The sequence below is a fragment of the Gymnogyps californianus genome, chromosome 27 (genome assembly GCF_018139145.2).
Source record: "Gymnogyps californianus isolate 813 chromosome 27, ASM1813914v2, whole genome shotgun sequence".
Taxonomy (NCBI): Eukaryota; Metazoa; Chordata; class Aves; order Accipitriformes; family Cathartidae; genus Gymnogyps; species Gymnogyps californianus.
In genome coordinates, this window is record NC_059497.1 from 6,457,339 (window position 1) to 6,483,034 (window position 25,696).

At 47.9% G+C, this 25,696-nt stretch overlaps 1 protein-coding gene across 1 annotated transcript in view; it reads left to right on the forward strand.

Moving 5' to 3' along the window:
• The first annotated feature begins 1,292 nt into the window (after positions 1 to 1,292).
• Positions 1,293 to 25,696, forward strand: part of PKP1 (plakophilin 1) — a 43,533-nt gene continuing 19,129 nt past the window's right edge. Inside the window, exons 1-3 of the mRNA XM_050911476.1 lie at positions 1,293 to 1,494; positions 8,730 to 8,830; positions 18,493 to 18,917. Coding sequence (XP_050767433.1) covers positions 1,293 to 1,494; positions 8,730 to 8,830; positions 18,493 to 18,917 — 728 coding nt within the window. The remainder of the gene's footprint in view (positions 1,495 to 8,729; positions 8,831 to 18,492; positions 18,918 to 25,696) is intronic.

Here is a 25,696-nt window from a genome sequence, read left to right on the forward strand (position 1 = left end):
TGACACAGGCACCCAGGACCTGGTCCTGGGGGGCCCAGGAAGCCTCTGCCCTGAGCACCCTCCCCTTGGCCTCCCTCCTGATGGGGTTTGTGTCTCTCCTCCTGTATCAGCCTCTTGTGGCTTGGCAAGAGCTTTGTCAGCACTTGCTGTGACCTGAAACTGGTCACACCAGCACCAAGGTGTTCGGTTCTCTGCAAACGAGTTGCTGCAGTGTGGCTTGGCAGAGAGAAAATTCTCTGCTCAAATTCATAACCTGGCATGTCATTTCTTGTACAGCCATTTTATCTTCTGCTTACTAAAAGTCCTATTTTTCCCTGTGCTACCCCAAGTTACTTGCAAAGATTGCCCCAACTCTTTGCCTGGCAGCTGCCCTGATTTTTCCATAGGGCTGTCCCTGCAAAAAGTGGGACCCCCTCTGGGAAGTGGTTTCACCCCCATGAACACAGCAGCACCCTGCATGACCCCTGCTTTAGGGGCTCTTCAGGTGAGCCTGCAGTCCTGGGCTCAGCAGGGTAGTTTTGCAACCTGTGCAGGCAGAGGAAGCTTTTTGCAGATGGGGAGCTGGACACATTGACCCGGGAGCATCTCAGCAGGACAGGGGCTGGACCCCCAGGCAGGAACGGGCACTGTGGGCAGCGTTGCTCCTCTGACCCATGGCGTGTGCAATGCTGCCTCCTACTAGCAGGGGCGTCTCCAGGCTCTTGGCACTGAGACACCATTTTGATCCAGTTTAGACTAAGGGAAATAATAAAATACAAGATGAGCAGGCTGTGTGGGAGATCCTCCAGCCCTCCGGCTGCCAAAGAGCACCGTTTCCTACCCAGACCCACAAAGCCTCACCCGTGAGCCCTTCACAGTGAAGGGGACGGAGATGTCCATCCCCAACCCTCATGCCTCCCAGCATTGCCCGCTCCCCGTTGGTACCCGCACGCCCCCCTCGACCCATCCAGTTCGGCACAGGCTGGGGGAGGCAGATTTGGGGCGAGGGCAGCGGGGAGCCGCGTGCCCTGCAGCGGCGGCGCGGGGGCTGCAAGCGAGCCACGGCGGGGAGCGCGTGGGTGTGTGCAGGCAGGGCTGTATATCCAGTCTGGCAGAGGGTGTGCCTGCTCACACGCTGGGGAGCCGAGCCGGGAGCAGGAGCCCTGAGACACCCTCGGCCGGGGGACGTATGGCAAGGAGGGGTTCGGGAGATTAACCCCAGCACGAGACGCGTTTGCTGTCGCCTTGTGTTGTGTGCCGTCAGGTGAAGTGCAGCCCCCTCTTCCCCCCAGCCCCACGGTCTGCCTGCAGCCATGCTTCACTCTCCACTGAAAACAGCGTTGGCATATGAGTGCTTCCAAGACCAGGCCAGCTCCACTCTAGCTCTGCCCTCGGACCACAAGCTGAAAACTAAGGGCACGGGAAAACAGCGGGTCCAAGAGCAAGTGATGATGACGGTGAAGCGCCAGAAGCAAAAGTCGTCCATATCGTCAAGTGTGGGCCACTCCAACCGAGGTAAAATCCCACCGCGCTCTGGACAGCAAGGGGGTCCCCTCTGGGGACAGAGCAGATGCTATGGGGTGCTTTTGTGGGGTTTTGTTTGTGGGGGACAGACCGGTTCGCGTCTCTCACGGGTTACCTCGGGCAGGGTATGCCGAGGTCTCTTGCACTGGATGGAAGAGTTAGGACAAGACGTGGAGCTGGATGCATCGACTCCCTCCCTTGTGGAGCTAATCTCCTGGGAGTGCTGCACTGCTGCACATCCCTGAGGGACTTGGACATTTCAGTGTGGTGTTATTAACCGTTTGTTCCCTGGCTCTAAAGCTGGAGTAGCTGCCTAACCTTTGCAAATCCTTCCTCTGCGCGTGCCCCCATGGTTGGAATCCTCCACCAGACCCGTACCCTCTTGTGGATGGCCAAAGCTAACAGCGTTGCTCTTCCACCATGCCATGGGGCTGGGAGCTGGCCACAAGCCGGGGCTTGGCTGTCTCCTGAGCATTGTGGCAGGCAGAGAACAGGCAGCTCTGCCTACACACAGGACACAAACCTGAGCTCGGGATTCGCCTCTGAAGCTCCCAACATGTCTCCCATTTGCAGGCTGAGAAGTGTGGGAGCCTCCGGGACACCCCAGTGTGAGTGGTAGGAAGGAGATGAGTTAGGAGGAGAGATGTCGTTTTCTTACCGCAGTGGCTTGCGTTGGTTCAGTGGGGATGCTCTGCAGCCCCCTCCATTTTGCAGATGGGTAGAAAGGGGTGTATGGGTCCGGGCAGCCGGTCCACCTCCATGCACTGAGTCTGTGCCATAGAAAGCAAGCAAGAAATCAGCTGAGTCCTGGAGCCAAGTTTCCTACTGGAATACTTTCCTCTTTGGGTCAAGGCTTGGCAAATGGTTTTCTTCGCCGTCCTTGTGTCTGGAGAAAGCAGATTTGGAGGTAAACCCCAGCTTTCCCCAGCTGGGAGCTGCAAACCCACAGGGTTGCGACAGCCACAATGCAAAACCTCCTGGCTCTTGGAGGTACTTTAGCCAGCGGCTGCAGTGAGCTCACTGGTCTGACTTAGTTCACCGGGAAGAGGAAAGCCCGAGGGTTTGGGGGAGAGGGGGGTGCCAGGTCTGGGACTGAACTGTTCAGCTGCATCCAGAGTGAGCAGCATGTAGAGAGGTGTTTGCTGGAAAGCTGGGTGAGCTGGGCCAGTCTCTGCCACCTCTTTCGGGGACTATGGCTTGCCCGGCAGCTTTTCCAAGCCGGATCATGTGGCTGAATCCAGCGCTGGTGAGGTGTCATGGTCCAGACACACGTTTTGGGCTGGTTTACCAAGAGAAGCCGGGTGGGACTAGGCTGCTGGGTGGAGAGTGGAGGTGGTGCTCCCATAGGAGCCATCCTGGCTGTATGCATTGCAATTGCTGCGACGGAGGGAATAGAGCGGCTTCACGGTGGATGGCATGTGTGCAGTGACCCGTGATGGGCACCGCCAGGAACAAATCTCTGCTTTCTCTTTTTTTGTGTGTGTTTGTGGACATGGACTCCAAGGGGTGGGTGGGGGATGGGGCAAGGACAGCTTTCTTCTGCCACCAAAATGGAAGATGCAAATCTTCTCCTACCTCAGGAGGGTTTATTGCTTAAGGTGTTATGGTGCCAGACCTGACAAAACAAAATACAAACCAGGACGAGACGAGAGGCTCTGGATGGGGACTGGGGCACTGCCAGCCTCCCTTTCCAGTGGAGGGGTATTTCAAGGGGAAGCAGGCAGAGAGATGTCTCTCACTGCTGCCCATAGGCAGGAAAGAAGAGAGGCAGAGGGGGATTATTCCGCTTGGAGAGAAGCCCAGGTGAAACCTCTGGGAAAGGAAAAAAAAAAGCAGGCAAATTCCCAAGCTGCCCGTCTCCGCTCGACAGGCTGAAGCTAAACCCCTCCTCCAGACACTTTTGGAAATGTCTGGGAATGGGAATTGCGTGGAAATGTGCAGCTCTGGTTTCTGTGTCCCAGGGAAGCTGAGTCACATCCAGCTCCCAGGAGCTGCCTCCAAACACGGGGCCCAGGCCGTCCCGTTCCCACTGTGGGGAGGCTGGCTAGCTCGAAGGTCCTGATGGCTGATTCACCCCGGCAGCTGCTCTCTCAGTGCATTTCTGGACAGAATCCCAGAAGGGCAAGAATTTGCCATTTATTCTCAGGGGTTTCTCCTGGGCTGAAGCCTCAGAGGGTCAGACTAAACTTTCAAGTACTGATTTTTACTGCTGTTGGTCCAAAGGCTAGCTGAGCAGACCTAATGAGAAGCCTTAATGTTTCCTACAAACAGGCTACATGGGTCTGTCAGGCATGGATGTCTGCCTGTTCAAATGCTCCTCCAGCACCAGCTACCTGCATCCCCCCATGATTTCTCAGAGATGCTCCTCAAAGGCAGCACAAGCTGGGGAATTCACAAAGGCCCTTGCTAAATGTTCGAGTGCTTTGTTCCCTCTGCACCCAGACGGTTTCCTGCGTGTGTCTCGTTAGGTGTTGGTCCAGGTCCAGCCATCTGTTGCTGCATTTTGATCTGTGCTTTAAGCAGGAGCTGAAGCGCAGCGCAGAGCTTCCCCCAGCTCCAGGAACGCATGCGCCTGTGTATGTAGGACGGGGAGCATGGACATGAACCCCTCTTACATGTAGTAGGGATGAGTATTGTTGTATCCCATAACTGGAGTTTCTTTAGAGGGTCAGCAGACGTTCCCTCAATGTCCTGCTAATTGGTGGATACATAAAATTAGTTGGTTATTTGGAGTCCAGCAGATCAAGGCGTTGTGGCCGCTCTCTGAAGATCTGGTGTCACCCAATATGTGCACAAGCCACAGCAGGGCAAGGTGATCCATCTGGGCTCAAACTGGTGTGCACTGGGGTAGGGCAGTGAGCAGAAAACAGTTGCAAGCAGCATAATCCTGCACCCACAGTGGGGCCTTTTCTCAGCACAGCAGCTATGGGTGTTTCCAAGGATGGCTGCAGAGTTTTGGGTCTGTGGAGCCTGCCTTCCTTGGGTTTTGGGTCTGTGGGGTCTGCCGTAGGGCATATCTGCCCTTCTCACCATGGGAATAGCTAACTGGATGGCTCCCTCTGAATTTGTGAGTAATGCAGATTTCCAGGGAAAATGAATTTCAGTGGCATGGCAGGAGAAAAGGCCAGGCCGAGCTGAACCAGCTCCTCATAGCCAACAGCGCTAGTCTGCAAAGTCCTCTGGCTAAAGAAAAGTTTTGCCAGTGACTCGTCACTGGCTGGCAGGGTGTAGCAGGGAGCAAAGATCTGAGGAAACCCAACCGAGGAGTGTCGTATCCAACTGTCTCGCGGCTGAGCTGTGATTTAGAGGTTTGCTATGCTGGCTGTGGCTGAGAGGGGAGAAATCCCACCTAGCTCTAATGGGGGTCATTACTCTGATGTAAAGGGAAGAGGAGATTTTGGGGATAGCAAGTCTTTTGAAGACTTCTGTAACCTTCCCCCAGCGTGAGATGATTCAGTGAAAGCCATCCACTCTTCCACAAACCTTAGATTACTGGTATCGAAAAAATACTAAAACCCTTTAGCTCATAGGCGAGAAGGCAGAAATGAAGTTTGGTCATTCCTGCAAGAAGCTCATCTTCTGGGATTTCACCAACTCTTCTCTCCTAGGAGGCATCCAGGCTTTGCTTTGTGCCTCCCACAGGCCCTCTTCTCTTACTACATTTTTCCTATGTTTAATCATCCTTATTGTTTTAAAGCCGTGCATAGTTTATTATTTGACTTGTCTAGCCTGCACTACCAGTGACTGGTTCTTGTCTTGCCTTTCCCTGCCACAGATTAATATTTATTAACAAACATGCATTTCCACAATACTCCCTGTTAGCTTTATGTGTGCGGCTGAAGTCTTTCACTGTCATGCTTGAAAAATGGCACTTTTAACACAATTCTTCTCCTTGTCATCAGTCTTGTAGCTTCAAGGGGTGTGAAGTTGCCTTTGAAGAAAGTAAATAACTCATCAAGCACAGGCATATTGGGTTAGATGGAAGTGTCAGCTTGCTCTGCAATGATCAATAACAGCTATAGAGAGGAGGATGAGGGCAAGGCGAGCATGTAGTGGGGCTCACAGTGATTAAGTGCAAGATCTTGCAATCCTTACCTGTTGTAGTTAGTTTTTACCCTCGTGAACTGTCCCACTGAAGTTAAATGAGATTTTAGATTGACCAAGTTTTGAAGGAAATGCCTTGGGGGAATGACAATTTGGGAGTGGGAGAGAAGGGTCCCTACGACAGCCCAGCCAGTGCCTGAGCAGCCCTCAGGGGTATTTTCTGCCCACAACCATGGTTGCTGGGAGGCTGTGCTTCATCTGAGCGATTCTCATCCATGTCTTTTCTGTCTCTGTCCCATCTGTTATTTACTACTAATACAGTGGTTTTATTCGGCTCTGTGTTTGTCCAAGTGCAAGCGGGCACTTCAGAGACCTAAACAGCTGCTTGGATGACAACAAATGGGACACAGACATATGGACATAGCTAGAAAAAAGCACCAGGGAAGCATCTCCCCCAAAGAGCATTTCCACCCCCTGCCAAAATGTTTTTTCAGGAGATAGTCTGTTTTTATCCCAGATTCTCAGGACCTGTGACCAGTTTGTATGGTCTTTACCCTTGAGGTGGTTGAAAAGAATATCCTTCCTCTCCCTGAGGGCTGGTGATACACCTCCAAGCTGGTTCTCAAGATGAACCAGGCAGAGAAGTGTCTAAACTTGCGGGACTAAACAAAGACGATGTTTTCTTTAGCCACCTCCATCAGAAAACCCCCAGGTTCTTCCTGGCCTTCAGACTGAGCTCTCCAAGCAATAAATCACAGTTGCGTGGTGGCAGGAGATGCACCTTCTCCAACCAGCAAGGCAGCTTCAAAATGCCTTGAACATTTGAGGTTATATATAATTATATATTTATAAGCTCTTACATACAAGTTCTTGGGTGAAGGCAACTCTTCAACAACTGAAGAACATAAACTTGCATTAACTGCCTGGTCTCTTGAATTTGGCCATGTAGCGGTGAATTTATACAAGAAAATTAGAGATGTGCCTAAACTGACTTATTTTTGGTATCTCCTTGCTCAGCCCCAAAGTCTTTAGTGCAGTGCATGGCAAGAATGGATCCTGAAAGGAAAAGCACGGTCCCCAGGGAGGACTGGTCAGATAAACCTGTGAGTCATGCCCAGAAACCCTTTCTTCCAACTGCTCACTCATAATGTCAGGAAAATGCTCCCAGGTGCTACCGCCTGCAGTTACGTGACGTTTGCACAGAACAAGAGGTTGATTGTAAGAAGGAATTCCCAGGAAACTGTTATCATGGGATTGTTTTATCTTTGTGCTCAGAACTATTTTTATTAGCTATCTCTGTCCCCTGGTAAATCACCTGGCCCAAACTTATCATTTCAAGCCCTTGCTTCTGCTGAAGCTCAACACTAATGTCCTGATCTGGAGTTTCTGGGAAATCCCAGCGTGGGGAGGGAAGCACAAGGTGAAGGGCACAGCTGAATTGTATCTCCCGTTGCATGTTGATGGCCGTTTCCTTGCCTTATTAGCAAGTTCTGTGCAACTTAATATATATGAAGCAATCATTGGGGCTGGTGGGAACAATGCCCACTAAGTCTCTAGACTGTGGAAAATGAGCTCCTGTGGTTTTCTGCACAAGAGTATGTCTGTGAAACTGCTCTGCTCTTGCTTACTCTGCATTCAGTGATGTTCTTCACATGCTGCCATTCATGTAGTCTCGCTCCTATCTTGTTGACAACAGAAAGCAAATCTCGTTATTTATACCGCATCTACGGGAATCATCTTCCTGAGAAAATGCAAGAAATTTTAGCCACGAACCAAATCACCATAACAGGTTCTGGATGCCTCAGGCAAGGCAATAAACTAGATTTATTCCAAGGATCAGTGGCTGTAGAAGACCTGAGTGGCTTCAGGGCCTTTGTGGTCAAGCTTATCCAGTTTATCTAAGAGATGAGTCTTATCAAACAATCAGAGATTAGGATATTTCTGACATTACCCACCAGTTTAGGTGCATAACTTAAGACAGGTAAGTCCTGATTTTGTACTTCGTTAGACATTCAGAGCTTCCCCTGGAAGTTAATTGGGGTGTAGGGTTTGCACTTCCTCATAACGGGACTTGGGATGCCACAATTATTGAGCACTTTTGAAAATGAAACTTAAATGACCTTAAACGCTTTTGGAACATCTGAAGGGGGTTAAGGGAATTCCAGCATGGAAAGAGAATTACTCACTTCATTTTTTCTTGTACTGATGAATGTAGCATTCAGTAAAATACTTTTAGGAGGGATCCAAAGATTGCGCTGCCAAGGGCTAGTGGTGAGAGACAGCTGGAAGAATTTTTAGTACGGCTGGGGTAGGTAGATCCAAAGATTCTGAATAAAGCCCTGAGAAACAGTAGAAATGGCTGATGGGTTCCTCGTGATCCAAGATATTTGCATCTTTACAAAATGTATCTGAGATCCAGTCTCACATATCTCCCCAGCGCCCTAAAAATAATGATGGAGCTTAATATATTTTCAGGAAAAGAATGTACAAATACACAGAGTGATCTTTTAGAGACTGGAGATTGAAATTTAAGGCAGTCAATTAGGTTTTTTAGTGTTTGACTCTTTCAGATCCCCAGGTGTCAAATAGACTTGATCATCATTTACCCATCGTGTTTGTTATTTACTATTTATTGAATTTAGCAAGACTTGCTCAGGCTGCTTGTGTTGATGTGATTGTTAGTATTCAGACCAGGAAAGCCAGACTGGCGAAAGGATTGGGGGGCGGTTTTGCCGTCAGAGAAGAGGCAAATTTTATTTACCTCCAAGGCAGAATAAGGGAAGTATGTTCCAGGTTCAGACCTTCCAGGATGCGTAGCACAAAATATCAGCCAGTTCCTCTCATATAGCAAAGACCTAAGACATTGGCCTGGTCTCTGACCCTGTCTGCTCTTGTCCACTGTAGATTTTATGGCACTTGGTCTTTTGTGCTGAAAACCTTAGGCTGTTGCTTGTAGTCTGAGGGCTGGAGTTTCCAAGAGCTCTTCTGAAATGAGCATCTTCTATGAGTTGCCTGCAATGGCAAGGGCTCAACTTACTGCTTGTCTTTCCCATGTTCCTGTTAAGGTTTCTAACTCTGTTATTCTTCAGTAACTAAACTCACTGGAAAAAAGAGTGCTGTGCTCTGAAGGGGTGCCTGCTGGGACTCCTTTCTCCTGCTGACCATGCTTTTTTCATTTACAGGTTCCATGTACGATGGTTTAGCTGATGGTTATGGCTATGGGACATCCCGGGGCAGCTATTACGCCAAAACCCAAACAGGAAACAGCAGCTGGGGATATCCGGTAAGATACTCTTTTATCTGGGAACGGTGGCATACTCGTGAGGTAACCTGTACAAAAAACACCCTCTAGCAGGAGCAGTCATGTAGCAAGGTCATAGCACTTCAGAAACTTGCCCAAGAGAGATTATGCTTGGCTACAGCTATCTTAGAAAGTAGTTCAATGCAATGGAAGAGGATGATCAAGGACCCTATATCTATGTTGTATGTGGTTGGGGATTTTAGTGTGGACAAGATTTAGTTTGGTTTTGTGGATTAATATCCACATGGCACAAGAGGCCTGAAGCTGTCTGAAGGATCAGTCATGGGTTCAGACTCTTACAACTCAGTTGAAGTTTGGAGCATATCCATTGCTATGTGGAACAGTTTCCATTTTTGTTTCCGTGTACCAAAACTTCTCTGTGAACAACATCAATGTGGTTGAGTGGTGATGATCAAGGGATTTGCATTGTAACTGTGTTGCTATTCCCAGTCTCAATGCTAGTGCAGACCCTTTTCAGATATTCTCTGAGCTTGGAAAAGAGGTGGTCCATTTCTCCCATAGTGATTTCCACAGAAAATATTACAGATTGCCAGAAAAAGCACAGGTGAGATAGTACTTGTCTTTGTGCAATCTGAGTTTATACACCCACAAAGGTCCTGGTCTTGTCCTTGGAGACAGACGCTTGGTACACTGGGAATCATTCCAAACCACTCCATCATCTACTGGGACAATTTCTGCTCGTGTTGCCCCTCCACCTCAGACCTGTATTCTGTTCTTCCTTAGTTTTCATCAGCTATAAAGTAGAAAGGAGCAATTCACAGATCTGGGATTTGAGTATGGGAAAAAGAAAGGGCTCCTTTCAACACCCCTGGGACTGTAAAGCAGTTCTCTGTCAACCATCAAAGGGTTGAACCAGGAAAGGTGTTTATGTTGACTTCAAGCACACAGACAGAGCGTTGAAGCTTTTCCTGGTAGTTGCCAGATCCTCCGCCTGTTCATAGCATCAGCATTCCTCAGTTTCAGAAAGATTTATCTGTTGTCTTTCTTAATGGCCTTGGTGTAGCATGCTTGCTTCAAGGCAGCGATGTCACTTGCTAGGTTTGCATCACTGGGTTTGCTGCCTACTGCATGTTCAGTAGGAAGGACTGGGAGCACTGGCATGTCTTTGAAATGTTTATTTACAGACTGTCTGTTGACTTGTTTCAATGTCCTTTGCTGAGTTGGTTAAAGCCCAGACAGTGGTGTTTCTGCCGGGTGACTGTGATGGGTCAGAGCAGAGGTCCATCCAGCCAGGTGTCCTGTCTGCATCATAAGGCAGTGATGGGCCCCTGCAGAAGGGTCTAAGCGTGGTAAGCAGGCAGTGATACATCCCAGAGTGTTTTTGTGGCCACCAGAAATTTGCAACTGAGGGACCTCCTGAGCCAGAGGTGGAGTCTCTGAGCTTCATAAGTCAAGGGATTGTGATGTTTTATTTCAATGATATATTGCTGTTTGTCTATTGTGATTGCTGAATGGAGTTTGTTATACTTTGTCTAAGCAAAACTGCTCTGTTCCAGCCATTCCAGCGGTTTCTAGCTGGTTTTTTTTTTCTTAGAGAGGAAGCTAGGCCCCAGCTCTACAGTTGCCCCTCCAGCTCATGCTCATGCTGGCAAGGTGGTACTGCAGCTAGTGGTGCTGGTGTGAGGATTATCGTTTAATTTTATTCATTCCTGATCTTCTTCCCAGTCATTACAACAGCTGGACAAATGCTAGGTAGTTAGAAATGCCACTGGCTGCTGGGGATTTCAGTCCAGCAATGTTGGTGTTCTGGTGAACAGCTTGTAAGGCGGTTACGAAGATCAGGGCCTCCATTAGGCACCATAGAGTACCGTGGACACAGCAGTTCAGTCACTTCTGGTTCACCATGGACTTATGCAGCTCATGACTTTTCTCTGAAGGGCTCTTCTGCATTTACTGATGAGGGAAGGTCTTTCTCCAAACCTAAGTGTCTTACAAGCTTTTCATTCTAGAAATTTTTGGTAAAAGTCTTCAGGACCTGGGCTACTTTAGAAAAAGGGACTGGGACTTGTGAAGGATTCACAGTAAAATTTGTCTTACCTAACTGTGTCTATCTGAAAATCAGCCTTTTAGTCTTAACAAGTCGTCTAGACTCCTCCCATAGCCAACAAGGAGAGAGGTACAAGGAGGTGATTCATCTCCTCTATCTTGGAGATCTGTCAGGTCAGGATGAATCAGCCCCTCTGGAAGCCTATCTCCTTCCACTGGTAGCTGGATCGGAGCAGTCACCTAACAGGTAGATGACTGCAGTTAGGGGCGATGAGTCCCAAGTGCCATTGGCACATTGGAACATATAACCTCAAGCCTAAATCTGCTTAACAAGCTTAACAGACATCATACTCCCCAACCACACCAAGGAACCTCCTCCATTTTACTTCTTCCAGGAAAGTATTAAAGGTTTACACACATCCATAACCAGCCTCCAGCTTGGGTTAACTTTAACTTTTGTCTACGGACCCGTTTGAAGTCTGTGCAGGTTCTAGGCATTCTAAAAAATGTTTCCTATTTCCAAATTCCTGGGTTGTGAGACATGAAAACAGAGATAAACCAAATCTGGTTTTGAAGACAAAATTGCTGGACTTCTTTCCAGCTGGAGCTGGTGCTGTGAATGTTTCTGAGAAGTTGCAAAGGCCTTTGAGATGCATGGGCAAATTCAGACATTTCGGGGAAATGACCCAGTATAGTGTTCAGGAAAATTACTTTTAATACTTCTGGAGTGAAAAAGGTGTAACAGGCAACCCATGTCCATGTTGCTGCTCCACAGCACCTGCAGCTTAGACATTGCTCTTAGATTGCCTTAATCTAAGGCATTCCCTTAGATGGTGACTCCAAATGACAGGGGGTATCCTGTCTGTCACCCACAACTCTTAAAAACTATTATTCCTGACTTCCTCCTTTTGTCTTGTTTTGTGTCTTCTTGGAAATCTCAAGCTTTTTGCTTCTGAGTTTTCTTCCCATCCTTATGATACTGATGTTGAAATATTAGAGTGAAAGAAATGATAGATCTGGAGGAAGAGCTCTCTCTGGATCAGTCAACACTTCTGACTAAAACCTTTGATTTACCCATTATTAAAGACTATTTTCTGTTTATTCCTCTTGTGGAGTGCCCTGTTTGTAGCATCACTGTAACTAGCACTGCAATGAGTACCTACTCATTATCAGTGTAGGTAACACTGAAATCAGTGGGACCACTCCAGAAACAGGCACTCTGAGGGCAGCAGGTTTGCACTTGGCTGCAGCATTTCCTTGACTCACGTGTCAGGGGTTGGCTCAGCCTTCAGGGATGAAGTCCCCAGTCCCACTTGCACAGTGACCACAGTGGGATGCAGTAATGGGTGCATTAGTGACTGCAAACCTCTCTGTGTTAGGTGATCTTTCAGTCCAGGTGCTGTTGAGCCCAGAAGACCCTTAGAGACATTTGTCACCCTACTGACAATGATGTGAGTTATGAGTGGCCACCAGTTCCCAAACCATCCAACCGCAGGAGCTGGCTATGCCATGTCCTGATGTAAGGCCTGAGCAGTGCCTGAGGTCCCACAGAAGGTACAGTGCTGACCACAATTTACACAGACAAACCTGAGGGAGGTTTAAGTAAGCTAAACTGGGCACCTAGAGCAGTGCAGTCATGCAGGAGAAGTCTCAGCATGAGCTGCACCCTTGACTGACACCTCAATACCACCCCAAAAATGGGATCTGTTCAGCACTGGGCTCAAAGCCACTGTCACAGTCTGGTGGCCTGTGGGTTGCAGCGAGTGTGCAGCTCACCCCAACTGCAGGCACAACTTTGGAGATGCACAGCCAAATCCTGAACACCAAGGGAAGGCAGTATGTGGAGCCAGGATGCATGCCGTCAGCAAAGACCCTCTGAGGCTTAATTCCCACCTGCAGCAATACTGCTCTTGCCTGGGTCTGCTGGGTTGGCAGGTCCATCCCTGATAGAGGGTCGGGGTGGTTCCCAGGTCCCATGTCTGTTTTGGCACTGTCAAGATGATGCAGTACCAGGACAAGGTGCAGAAGCACACCCGATCTCCCCGTGCTGCTGCTTCCACAAGAAGGAAACACACCGGCACGATGTGAGTGTAAGCCGCAGCGTGCTCCCCCCAGCACTGCCCCGAACGAGGGGCAAACAAGCCCCTGGTGTGCTGGGTAGGGAAGGAGGTGCAACTCAGACCTTAGGGTGCTCTGCCTGCAACAGGGTGAGCAGATCATCATCCCCACAGAGCTGACCTCAGCCTGGGGCTTGTAGTGAGTAACGTTTCTGAGAGCAGCCCTGCTCCCAGACCAAGGAATATTTGGCATGTCCGATGCTGCTCCAATTAAAGCAGTTAACTGAGTTGGATCCTGGCACATAACAGTTGGGGACCAGTGGCTTCTGGGCCACCAGTGCTCACTATTGCTTTCCTCAGGCACCACCACTGGGGTCTCAGGCTCTGTGCTGCACTGGACCACCCAGCTTGGTTTCTGCAGCAATTATGTCCGTTATGGCACTAATGAAAAACATGCACTTTGGTGATCCCTCTGCACTAGAGACTGTATGTAGATTCTTAAACAAATGTTCTCTGTGGGAGAAAGTTGCAGAGCTTCCTCTCCCAAATGCATTATCTATCTGCATGAGAGGTGTTCGCCACGAGACGGGAACGCTCCCTGCTATCCCTGGCTGGCTTTGCCTCTGCGGACAAAAATCTCTCATCGTCAGTGGGATCTTTGTTCCATAAGGATGGAATGACATTTGCTGTCAAAATTTGTCATTTGCTGTGATGACACATTCAAGTTTAAAAGAACCCCAAAAATAGAGTGGTTTGGGCAATCTTATCAAAGAAAACAAAGATTTATAGCTGTTGCACATCATTGCTCGGTCAGACCCTGGTCTCCCTGTGAGGTTTTGCAAGAGGCTTTATGTTTTGGAGTGGGAAGCTGGACATTACCTTCCACGGCCAGAACAAACTGAACCATCAAGACCTAAATCTCAGCTGCATAAAGAACCAGATGAAAAAGCATACGGAAAGGCAGCACCCAGGAGAGGTGGGAAAGAGCATTTCAGAAATAGATAAACAATATATTTGCTGGGTTTGCAATTTTTCTCCCTGCAACGGAGTGTGTAGCAGGCAGCAGCTAAAGCATTTCGCAAGTAGCATCAAGAGTTTTCCCCACCCATCACTCAGGGTGGGACGCTGTCATGTTGCATTGCCTGTGCTTTGCCCTCCAGCCTGGGAGAAACCTGCTCCTGACGTGTTTATACGGAGTCCTTTACTTCTCTCTGTCTGCTGCTCTAGAAACAAACAAATTGCAAGGGAAAAAATTAGAGCTAGGTAATGAACTGATCGCGTCCTTAGATGCAGAAGTTAGAAACACCCAGTTATCTGGGAGGGCCTCCGACGTGGAAAGGCAGCGCTGAGATCGGAGCGCAATTCCTGCGGCTGGTGCGCCTTGCTCTGTGCTTCTGCTTCTCCGGAAAGTGGGAGGAGGAGAGGGATGTTTCCTGTTAAACAAAAGGGTTTATGGAAGAAAAAGACAGAAAAGGACTCATGATGAACGATTTGGATAATGCCATTTTGACTTTCTCTCTAGCACCAGTTTTATGCCACTTGAAATAAGAGTTTAAAGATATTAATTTACCTGTCTTGTGCAACTGTTGGATATTCCAATTGGTGTTCCTAAAACGGTCCCATATTGCAGGCTGAGAACTGGTGAACCACAAATGCTCGTTACTTTAAAGGCAGGTCTTTGCTGCTGCCAGTGAAGGAAAGCACTTACTCCTTGGGCCTGATAAGAGCACCTGCGCGCTATCAGTGCTCATCTTCGCTGCCTTTCCTCCCCGTGCCTCCCCTCCTTGTTTTAATATGAATGAATGGCTCCCAAGGCTTGACCTCAAACACACAGGCTTGTTTCACAGTAGGGAGGAGAAGTTCAGGCTAGAATTCAGGATGCCGGCTGCACGTGAGCATCCTCCTGCATCCTACGAGTACAGCAGACTGACGGTGTCTGGCTGAAAGGAGAGACCTACCAGGCTGCCCCGACTTCTCAGGTCCCATGGGGAGAAATGTTGGTGACAGCCTGTGCTCTTCTAAAACGGTTTCCAGATCTTGCAGTGCAGAGGGAATCACTGCTTTCTGTCTCCACCCCACTTTGAGGGACTTCCTTGTGTTTTCCAGCATTTCTCCGCACTCCTAAAGGGAGGGGGTGTGGACCTGGCCCACCTTCCCCATGCAAACACCCACAAGCAGTGGGCAGATGTAATTCAGGGTGTTAGGAAATCTGGGTGGTTTATGAGGTTTGAAGGCGAGAGATTGATTATTTCCTTTCACTAATGCTATTCTGCATAGGGAGAGCTCACTCTACAGACATAATGGCATCAGAAAAAGTTACAAGATTGTTGTCAGGTGGCTCTTTAAACCACAGACTATGTAATAGCATCACCTTCACCTTCAGAGATGTCATCTCTTCTCCAGACAGCAGAGTGCCTCACTTCGACCTTCCTGGGCATCCTATCTCACTGATTGCTGCATCCAGCGAAGAGATAACAACATGGGGAACTCCATTCCCTGGGCCACATTTGCTCCAGTGTTAGAAGTGAAGGTCTCTGACTTAGCTTGGTGAACATCTGAAATGGGGACATAGGTTTTAATGTGAGAAAGCTGGTCTTAAGGCACAGACACAGCACTTTGCCAAGATCAAGAAGCGATCAGGTCAGCTATGTCTGTGCAAGGATGCATAGAGACTATTTGGCAAGCAGGTCTGAAATCCACTGAAGCTGGCAGGAGACTCCTCATCGATTTGGAGGCTTTGGATCAGGCTCCTGCTGCAAAGAGGAATTCTAAGATACCAATTAGGTCCGTGCCACTTGAAAGAGATTAAAATGGGCTCAGCCAAGCATCTGGTAGAATCAGCAATAAAAGTCATGCACTGACTTTGGTAATGAGCTTCACATCACACGGGAACTATTTTCCCATGAGTTTGCAAAAGGCTTCCCCGCCCTGCCAGGACCTGCACTGACTTGCCGCTCAGGGCTCCCTGTGTTGCAGAAAGGTGTCTTTCCAAACAGGCAGTCACTTTGCTTCACCCATCTCAGGGCTGGCAAGAAAGAGGACAATGCTGTATGCCACTATAAAACACAGCAGGAAATACAGAATTGGTAATTCTATATCTATAAACACAGACACACTCACAGCTTCCCTCGCCCGTTCTGCTGGCGGAGAGCCCATGCGAGTACACTGGAAAGCAAACAATAGCTTCAGATAAATAACAAGTTAGCTCTTCCATGGTTAGCTGAATTGGTTTCAGCAAATGCCCAGGGGCTGCGCAGCTCTGCCAAGCTTCTGACAGCCCTACAAAATAATCCCAGCTTATACTGACTCATAAAGAAAAACGACAGGGCTCACATCTAACAAGTTGCTGCTCTGTCCTCCAGCCAGCTGCTGCCAGCGGCGAGCCCTGGGAGTGGGTTCCCCAATCCACTGAGCAGCAAAGTCCACCCTGCACCTTCCTGCCGCAGCCCTGTCCTGTCCCTCACTGTCCTAAGGGTTTCTGAAGCCAGGAAAATGAAGAAAAAATGAGGATGATATCACCCTTAGAAGGACATACTCATCTGCAGTGGAGTAGATCATGACTTCATGAAAGGTCACTTTGCCGTTGCTGTGTGCGTGCTGCATCCAAAGCAAAACCAGGATGGAGAGAACCTCTGTGCATGGCCAACCTGGAAATTTCAGTGGGCTTGCCCCACTGCCAGGGAAGCCCCCAAGACTCATCGCGCTTACTTACCCATGTGCCTCGTCCTTGCTCTTCTTATCGCAGGCAAATTCTTCTTCCAAATTCCTGGGAGCTCTGCAGTATGCACCAAACCTGTTACCTGCTGTGCTGCAGTACTAACAGGTTTTTTCTGTGTCCTCTGGAGTAAATGCAAAGAGAACTTGCTCCCCTTTTCTCCCCTTCCAGCAATTCATCTGTTTAGATGCAAACCTGCAGAATGAAAGTATGAAACTACTCCAGACTGCTGCTCAAATGACAGAGCGATCTGGGTATCGGCATAGCTGGGCTAAAGGGTTTCATCTTATCCAGATGGCATGCCTGTTAGGTAACACCTTTTAAAAGTTTTCAGCCGTTACCTGTGCAACTGTGTCTCTGGGACACAGCAGAGAGGATTCACTGCATTCCTGAAGATCAGTTTGTTAATGGAAATATTTGGCTTAATTAATTAACATAATGACAATTCTGCAGAGTGTTGGAGACAGGAACGATGCTGAGTGTGCTCAGGGCTGGGATGAAGTTGGAGCAGAGCAGCAGGACTCAGGGTGAGCCTGCAGAGGATACCAATTTCTCTGTCACGTGGTGTTTCTAGGTTAGGAAATACAGATTTTTTTCAGTGACATGAACTATTGCACCAGGCACAGGCTTTTCACACCTTGTGCCTTGAACCCCCATGGAAATAATAAGGTGCCAGTGTTGACTTCTCTCTCCCAGCCCAAGGGATCCTTGGGTGGCTTTTGCAGAAAGAGGCATCCAAAGTACCGCTGCTTAAAGTTAGGTGAGAAAAAAAACCTTGGCCCAACAAGAGACCATGGATGAGCTTTCCCCAGATAAACCAAAGGGGGATGGGGCAGGCAGTTTTATTCTTTAGTTGTTCTTATGCCTGTTTGCTTTATGTCTTGGAGATCTGCTTGCCAGTGTGCTGAGGAAGATGCAGTGGAAAAACTCAATATCATGGGGCAAACAGCACTAAAATAGCTGTATTTATTTTCCTTTCTGGACTACACACCTTAGTGACTTGTCTCTCACTTGGATACAACCCTGCAGGCTTCCAGGTGCCAGCACTGACATCCAGAAGGTTTAATATTGCAAAAGAATATTGGATTCAATCCTGGTGTACTTGGGGCAAATCTGGAGGACTTTTTGTGAAGACATTTTGAACTGACAGCAGGCCAGCTAAAGCCATTTTTTTCTTTTCATTAATTGCAGTTGGTTTTTTTACTGTCTTTTATTCTTTTTTTTTTCTTCCTGGCTTAGCCATCTCAATTCTTATTGCATATCCCCCATTGTTCTCAGAACATCCCATTGTATGAGCTGATACTACACACCTTGTAACTCATAAGCAGATATTCATTGTCTCCACTTGTTTCTTGGCACAATGAGATTCAAGAATCCCTTCTTTCTGATTTTCTGCTCCCTTTACTCCCTTCCTAAGGAACTTATAGATGGAAGGGGAACAAAATAACATAGGGAAATTAAAAATAAATGCAGGCAGTGCTGGAAGGTCAGAATCGGGCACCATTATTCTGTGATGGCAAGAGATGTGATGTGAGCTCCTCTAATTACAGGTCGGGTTAGACCCCGTGTGTTAGAAATAAAGCGTTTTCTCTAATGCCAGGGTCATGTTTGAGCTTTCAATTCTGCTTGCAAGCTCCTGGATGCCATATCCTGACCACTAAGTGTCCTCAGATTTCAAGGGAGGGTTTGGCGCCTTTGTAAGGGCTGCAGGTGGGCTAACCTCCCGTAAATTTTGGGCCACGAAAATACCTAAGAGGCATAGGAATTTGGTAGCTGGGACACCCACGCAGGAGTGGGCCTGACAATGTTGATCTGCATCTCAACCCTCTCCTAATTTTTTTGTCTCCTGTTTTCTTGTTGACCAGCTGTACAACGGGACCCTGAAGCGGGACGTGGAGAACAGGCGCTACAGCTCGTACAGCCAGATGGAGGGCTGGGGCAGCAAGCACTACAGCAAGGCTGTCTGCAGCCCCACCAGGGCCGGCAGCGACTACTGCTTTGTGCAGAACATCAAGAGCAGCCGGAGCGAGCCCGACCTCTACTGCGAACCGCCCCGGGGCACGCTGAGGAAGAGTCAGGTGGGGGGCCGGGCAGAGCACAAGGCAACCTTAAACCGCCAGAGCATCTACAGCAGCTGTAGCACCCAGCAAGGAACTACCAGGACAAGTAAAAAAATGCCAGCACGGGCCCTCTCCTGCCCCTCAAGCAACAAGCCCGATGTGGTCTATGCCCAACCCATGATGAGCTGCAAGCAGGACGTGGTTTATGGACAGGCTCAGTCCGGCTCCAAGTAAGTCTGCTGCAGTGGGCTGAATCTGAGTAAATGTAGACATCTGCTGTGGAGGTCTGTCCGTCAGAGCTAGTCACCTGAGCTGCTTTATGGCCACTGGAGATCTGCTCATCAGTGCACACTGCGCTTAATTGCGTCCTGCAGTAGAGTCTAAAGTGGGTCAGATGAGTCACACTCTTAAAGGGCTCATTTCTTTTCATGGGCTATGGAGGGAAACCAATATGACTGGCTCAGTGTATATATCTCTGGTGTAGCTGTGTGATATTGGGTGAGATGATCCCCCAGTCTCTGTGGTGGTATTAGCCGACAGCTCCTTTGCAAGATGAGGGTGGGGAGGTGAAGCGCAGAAAGCCTGGTGTGCAGTTTGGGTGCCTCTCCTGGCTGTCATGCTGCTTTGATTTGGCAGAAAACCTAAAAAATCAACTAACTTTGAAGGAGTTGGTTCATGAGGGTCTGACTCAGAGCAGAGCTGAGAAGCTGCTGAGTGGTTGTATTTACCCCTCTGTCTTTCCACCCAACCCTTGCTTCATTCGCCCAAAAGGTCTGATTTGGGTTCCAGAAAAAATTGAGTCAAACTGAAATAAATAGCCTAATTGGAATAATTTACCTAGCCAGGAAAGCGGAGGGAATGGAAGCTGTTCAATTCCTTCCTGTCCAGAGCATCCAGTCCCATTGGGGTTAGGAATTATGCAAGGGTGGAGGATTGTCCTTCATGTCTCAGTTAGCATCAGGCCTCTTCTTGTAAATGTTGGCCACAACAATAGGGCACGTAAAACACACCAGTGAGCTCAGACACTCCCAAGCTGATCTATCTGTGCAATGCAGCAGAGCTTTCACTAAAGAAAACCTGGTGGGGTTTTGATGGCATTACAGTGATGTTGATTCAAAGCTGCCCTGATGCTGCCGGCTACACTGCCTCCGGCTCTGGAGCACCAACCATATTGTGCCATAGTCTTGGAAGAGATTTGGTCTACACAAACCGTAGTCTTGGAAGACTATGGTTTGCATGTTTTGAACTGCAAGACATTGCAGTTCAAGGGTGCAATGTTTTATTGGGATGGAGAAGGAGGGTCTGCATCTTCCATAAGTGTTCCCAGGGGCTACTGCACTACCATTGCTGCATCACTGTCATACAGGGCCTGCTCTGCACCAACTCAGAAGTTATTACAACTCCCAGACAGACGTGGCAGTTTGTCACACAAACCCTAGAGCTCATTCCTGGTGGTCCCTGGTCCAAAAGAGAATTTGCACACTGCAGCATAAGTGTGAGACTAATTAACAGGGCTCATAGCCTTTGTTGTAACTCACACCAAAGGCCTGAGATTGTTGAGCCGTTGACCCAAGGCATGATGTAGATATTGAGAAAATCCTCCCTCACAGTCAGCAGTGTGAGCCAAATCATGCTCTTTTTCACATCTGAATGTTGATTTCCAGATTTCTCTGGCTAATTCTCTGCTCAGCCTCCCTCGTTTTGTGTTGAGCAGAAGTATGTCCCAGACTGTGTATGCCAAGAAGCGTCACTCGCCCGTTAGCATGTTGTCATGAAACCTTAGCTTCCCATGTGCCCAGTGTACTTCATGTTTAACACATGCAAAATTAGCCCTGCCCAACCGGGAGCACTGGTGGCATTAGCTTGCTATTTTCAGAAGCTTTGTAATTCCTCTGGAATAGGAAACAGAGACGTTACATAAACTGGAAGTAACTCGTTCTAGGGCATTTCTGACTAAAGAGCATAAAAGTGTAGTGGGAGGGATGGCAGAATGATTAAACATGGGACTGCAGCTGGCTTCTGCCTAGGAAAAATACTGCTTTTGAGAAGTTAGTTCCAGGCAGGCAGGCTCTCTCCAAAGCAAGCCCTGCTCTGCACTGCGCAGCGCTCACGGTTGTAGACTTGGTCATTGCTTTGGAAAGGTCGCTTGAAGAATAATGGCATTTTCTGAAGAGAAGGAGAACTGCTGTTGTGAGAGGAATACTCTCCAGAGCTGGATGCCCTTTGGTTAGGGAGTGGCTCCATTTATACACTTCTGGCTTGGGGCATGGCTCATCTGGCAGAACTGGTTCTGATGTGGAAACGTCGGGCTTCAAGTCGTAGGCTCAAATGGGGCTGTGTCCCCTGAGTAAATCTGATTTGGCTGGGGCACACCCCCCTGCGTCACGTGAAACTCATTGCAGAGCTGCTTTAGTTTGGAGGGCAGTTTGTACAAGCGCTTCTGCTCTTGACTCAAAGGAGAGGAGGCTGGCAGCAGTTGTCCTTGAACTTTTGGAAACATACTAAGGAGCTGTCGTCTTTGAAAAAATTACTTGTTTGGAAGGCCATTAGTCCTTCTAAAGTATCTGGCAGGTCACTGTTAGCCTTGGTCTGTAGCATGCTTTTGTTGGGAAGGGGCCTTCAGAGATGGGTTAGGACCACATCTGGGCTCTCTTTGCTGTGTAAGACTGTTTCTGGTTGGAGGATTCTGCGCTTGGAGAGCTCGATCTTCATTTGGGTAGCCTGATCTTTGAGTAGGGAGAGGTTTGCTTGTAGGCATCCTATTACTAACCTCCATATGCAGGAAGAGGGCTTAGCTGGGTAATAGCTGCTGGTAGTTCCCTGTTTGGGGCTCTGTTCTTCCTATTCTAGTAGTCCTTCAGGTAGAGTTTTTGCCTTTATAACAAGGATAATCTTGTGTTCAGTTTTCATGCTGCAAATCTCCTGTGTGGGTGGATATCTTGTCTGCAGGATAGCAAACTGTCTCTATGAGCAAGGGAAGGGCTGGATAGTTTCCATGCTTTCAGAGGTGATTCAGTAGGGTGATTTCCATTGCTGTGAGAGTGATTACAGTGGGACCTGTGATCCACTGGGTCTGTCTGTGATACAAAACTGCTCTGTAATGCAGTGACTGTGGACAGCGTCAGTACTCGTTCAAGAGTGGTGCTTCTCAGGTGTCCTGTGCTATGGATCTGATCTCCTTGGATGGTGCGAGATGAAAGAGTGGTCATTGGAAGTTCTCAGGTAGTGAGAGTGGCGTGTAGATACCAAAATACTGAGTATGCAAGAACTGTCAAACTATCTGTACTGAACAGTCCCTCTGCATTTGGTCACAAAGTTATTTAATTTCTGGAACTATTCTTGATTGTGTGATTGCTTCCATTTATTGACTTTGGCTGTGTAAGACATGGAAGAGCTGTCTCTTTGATAACTATCTCTCAGAAGAGTCCTTCCTCTTACAGAAGCAACTCTAGTTGATGAAAGCACCTTTCCTCCAGCTAGCTGATGAGTAGTTTAACGCCTAAATGTTTTTTGGGAATAACCATTCTATGATTCGATGATAAACTAAACCATGATGTAGGGTTTTACTCATCCCATAGTATTGGTTCTGGTGATGAAATCTGAGTTTTGCACTGTTTGTCCAGATCAGGAGGTTAAACAGTACTGACTTGCTTTGTGAAACCTCCTCCTGAAGTATATCATCTTCCACCACCCCTGTCTTTATGATCCTACCTCAGTGAGCAGAGAGGAACCTTCTCATGTCCCTTCCAGACATACTTCTCTATAACCACTCAAGGGCTTAAGCCTTTGCAAGCATTATGTCATATCTGGAACAACATTTCCAAGCTCAGTATATCTGTTCTGGGCTCAGAAGTTCATGTGTTATTCTGGTGGCTCCTGCCCAAAGGCAGTTCTCAATGAGCAGCACTCACATTTTGCCACAATACAGCTCTTTGGAGTGAGTCCTTCTACCTGATAGAGCTGGAGGGAGTCTTCTTGGTGTCCAGGGGTCCCTATTCTCCCTGGAACCCTTCTCCTTTTTGGGCTCTCATGACATCCTGCAGATCTGCAGCTTTTCATCCTGGAAACTGGCAGCAACAGTGGTTTCAGCAGCTGGTGAAGACTACACATATTTGCCTGATTTTAACCTTTTCCTGTGGTGGGTGGTACTTGCAACTTGCTCCAAGTGACAGTGTGTCATGTTGAGCTAGCCAGCTTTTAGCTAAATAACATGTTGCAATTCAGCCCAGTCAGGAAAAAAGTTTCTATATCCTTCTTGGTCATCAGGTAGCGATAATGAGAAGCAGTAATAAAGGATGTGATGTTTAATACATCCTAGAAAACTTTGAGTCTTTGTCCCCCACCAGCTGGAATGTGAGGTACAAGAAAACTGTGGCTACCACCGGCTGACATTGTATTAGTTCTGCTTGCAGACGTGTTGCATGCTTCAGATACCACATGCACATGGGACTGACAGCCCAGGGCCAGGCTAGATCGTGATACGTGGTGGCTGTGGCTCTGCAATAGTTTGTGCAGTAGTCAACTGATTACGTGCATATCAGTTCTTTAGGAGATGCCTGCATCTGAGCTGGGTGCCCCTGTTGCCCTTGCAGAGATGCAGTCGGTGGCCAATGGAGCTGAAATCTGAGGTAGGTCAGTGAGTTCCCCCCTAAGAAAGTCAGTGCCTCTTGGTTGACTTCAGGGGAAACTCAGGTGTCTGAGCTGGAGACGTTAGTGAGAGGCCAGACTATTCTCACCCCTTGTGAAGGATTCAGGGTACTCTCATTTGTGAAGATGAAGAGGTGAGCTGGGGTTTCTGCAGACATTCCCCAGCTCAAGGGTTGCTGATAGAGATCAGGAGCCATTAATGGACACCTACACTATGCGTTGTCTTCCATAATACCACATGCACCTTTGGCCTCATTTTAAGACGTGGATGCATTTCCCTTTGGTGTTCTCTGTATATGGGAGAAAGAGACTAAAACACCTCATTAGAGATGACGTGAAAGCAAGTGTCTCTCAAGGCACCTGGAAATCTGTAATATCTTGGTGCTACTCTGTTAAAGGCCTTGAATACCCTGGCTGGCAGCTATGGAGGAGGCAGTAAAGGCTGCGGCAACCCTCTGGATTTTCCATATGGTCATATTTGTCTATGGTATGCTGATTTGGCCCCAGCTGAGCTGCAGGAGCCTCTGTGAGCTGTGGCTAAAGTTCAGGGTGCAGTGTGTGTCTTGTAACCATTCATCCCTAGGCAGGAGCTCAGTCTCTCTGGAAATACTATAAACAGTGAAAATATACAAAAATTATTGAAAGAGTCAGAAACAGTACTGAGGGTGTTTTCTGATCTCCTCTCTTTTGGGATAAATAAAGGCAATCAGTATCAAAACATAAATTCTCCAGGACTATGCCGCACAATGAAAGCAGAACCAAGTATGATGATAGGCACCTTCATTTGATTTGTTCTTATTTGGGATAAACTGCCTCTAAAAATGACTGTTTCACAGTGCTGGCTCCTTGTGATGTGAACTTGTCTGCACTGTGCATTTGCATCCAAAGCAATTGCTGTGGAGCTGTGCGTGATGCTGTCTTGGCAGGGTTCATATCATTGCACATGGTGAGGATCCCCTCCTCCCTCGCTCAGTGTCAATCTGTGCCCGTCTTCCCTGGTATCTACCCACCGAGCAAAGCCTGAGGGGAAGCACCAGTTGAGCTTTCAGTGGCATCCAAACCTTGGTGCCATGTCCCAGAGGTGGACGTGGCTGCTTGGCGTGGAGCATGGCTACGGGGTTTGCTCCAGTGTGGCCTGACTCTGGAAGGCTTGAATGTGCTAGACACTCTGTTTTGAGTTTTTTAATTAATAATTGGATTGGATGGAATTTGTGAGCGTTTTCTAGCTTCCTCCTCTCCTGGGACTTGTAGCCCTAACAACCAGGATGGAGACTTAGATCTGATTAACGCAAACCAATCTGCTAATACAAAGTGAACAAAAGGCATTCGTATCGAATGAGGGAATTGGCCTTTCTGTGATACTGATCCTCTGAAGCGTTTGTTTCCCTTCCACACCTGAATGTGATCATCTAATTTGTCTCCTGTTGAATCATTTCTAATTGAGGTCTCTCCCTATTCTGATTGCTTCTTTCTTGTGGAAGAACAACCACCTTTGGAGCTCTTCCTACCAGGCACATTGGCCCAGGTTGGAGATGGCCACAGTCCAAGAATTTGTCTTGGAGCAGGCTGTTGTTCTCCTAGTGTAGATCTGGTTAGGAATATCCCTGACTGGCTGATGAACAATCTCCTATTAGCATGGGCTTTGCCAGGGTGATTATATTCTCAGCTAGGAGAAATCACTGCTTCTTCTCATGTGGCATGACTGAGCCCAACTGCTCACTCTCTGTGAACTTCTCCTGTTGGTGAGCCAGCAGGGGAAATGGAACCTTCCCCATCTTTTCCCACACAGAACTGGGCCTGGATGCCTAGTTTTTCCCTGCTGAAGGAGGATTTGGCCCTCCTAAAGAATGGAAGTGTAGAAAATTGCCTTCCTTGAGTAGCTGGACCAAGTGGACATCCTTCTTTCTCATAGAAAGTGCACCTGATTTAAGGGTTTTCTCAATTTGGTAAATTAAAAAGAAAAAAAAAATCACCATGATTACATATGCTGCATGGCAACTGACCTCGTATTTTTATTAATACACCTCCCTCCCCACACTGCCAGCTCAGGTCTGAATTCTCAAAGGAGAAGTCCATCTGGTGCTACTCATGCTGAATTCATCAGTGTCTCAGCTCTATTGTGTGTCTCAGGAGCATGAAAAAGACTAAGAGAAAATCACAGCATCCTGGATCTAAACCAAAGATTTCTGAGGTTCCATAGTTTCTAGTTTAAACTTTGTCTTTCCAGTTTTGTGTTTCCTTGTTGCAAGTGTAATGGAAGTTTCTTGGAGCCAAGTTTTGAAAGAGGCTCAAACTGATGAAAAATCATATGATGAAGTGATGTTGTATTGTTAGTGTAGAAAAAAAAGTGGAATGAGGTTCA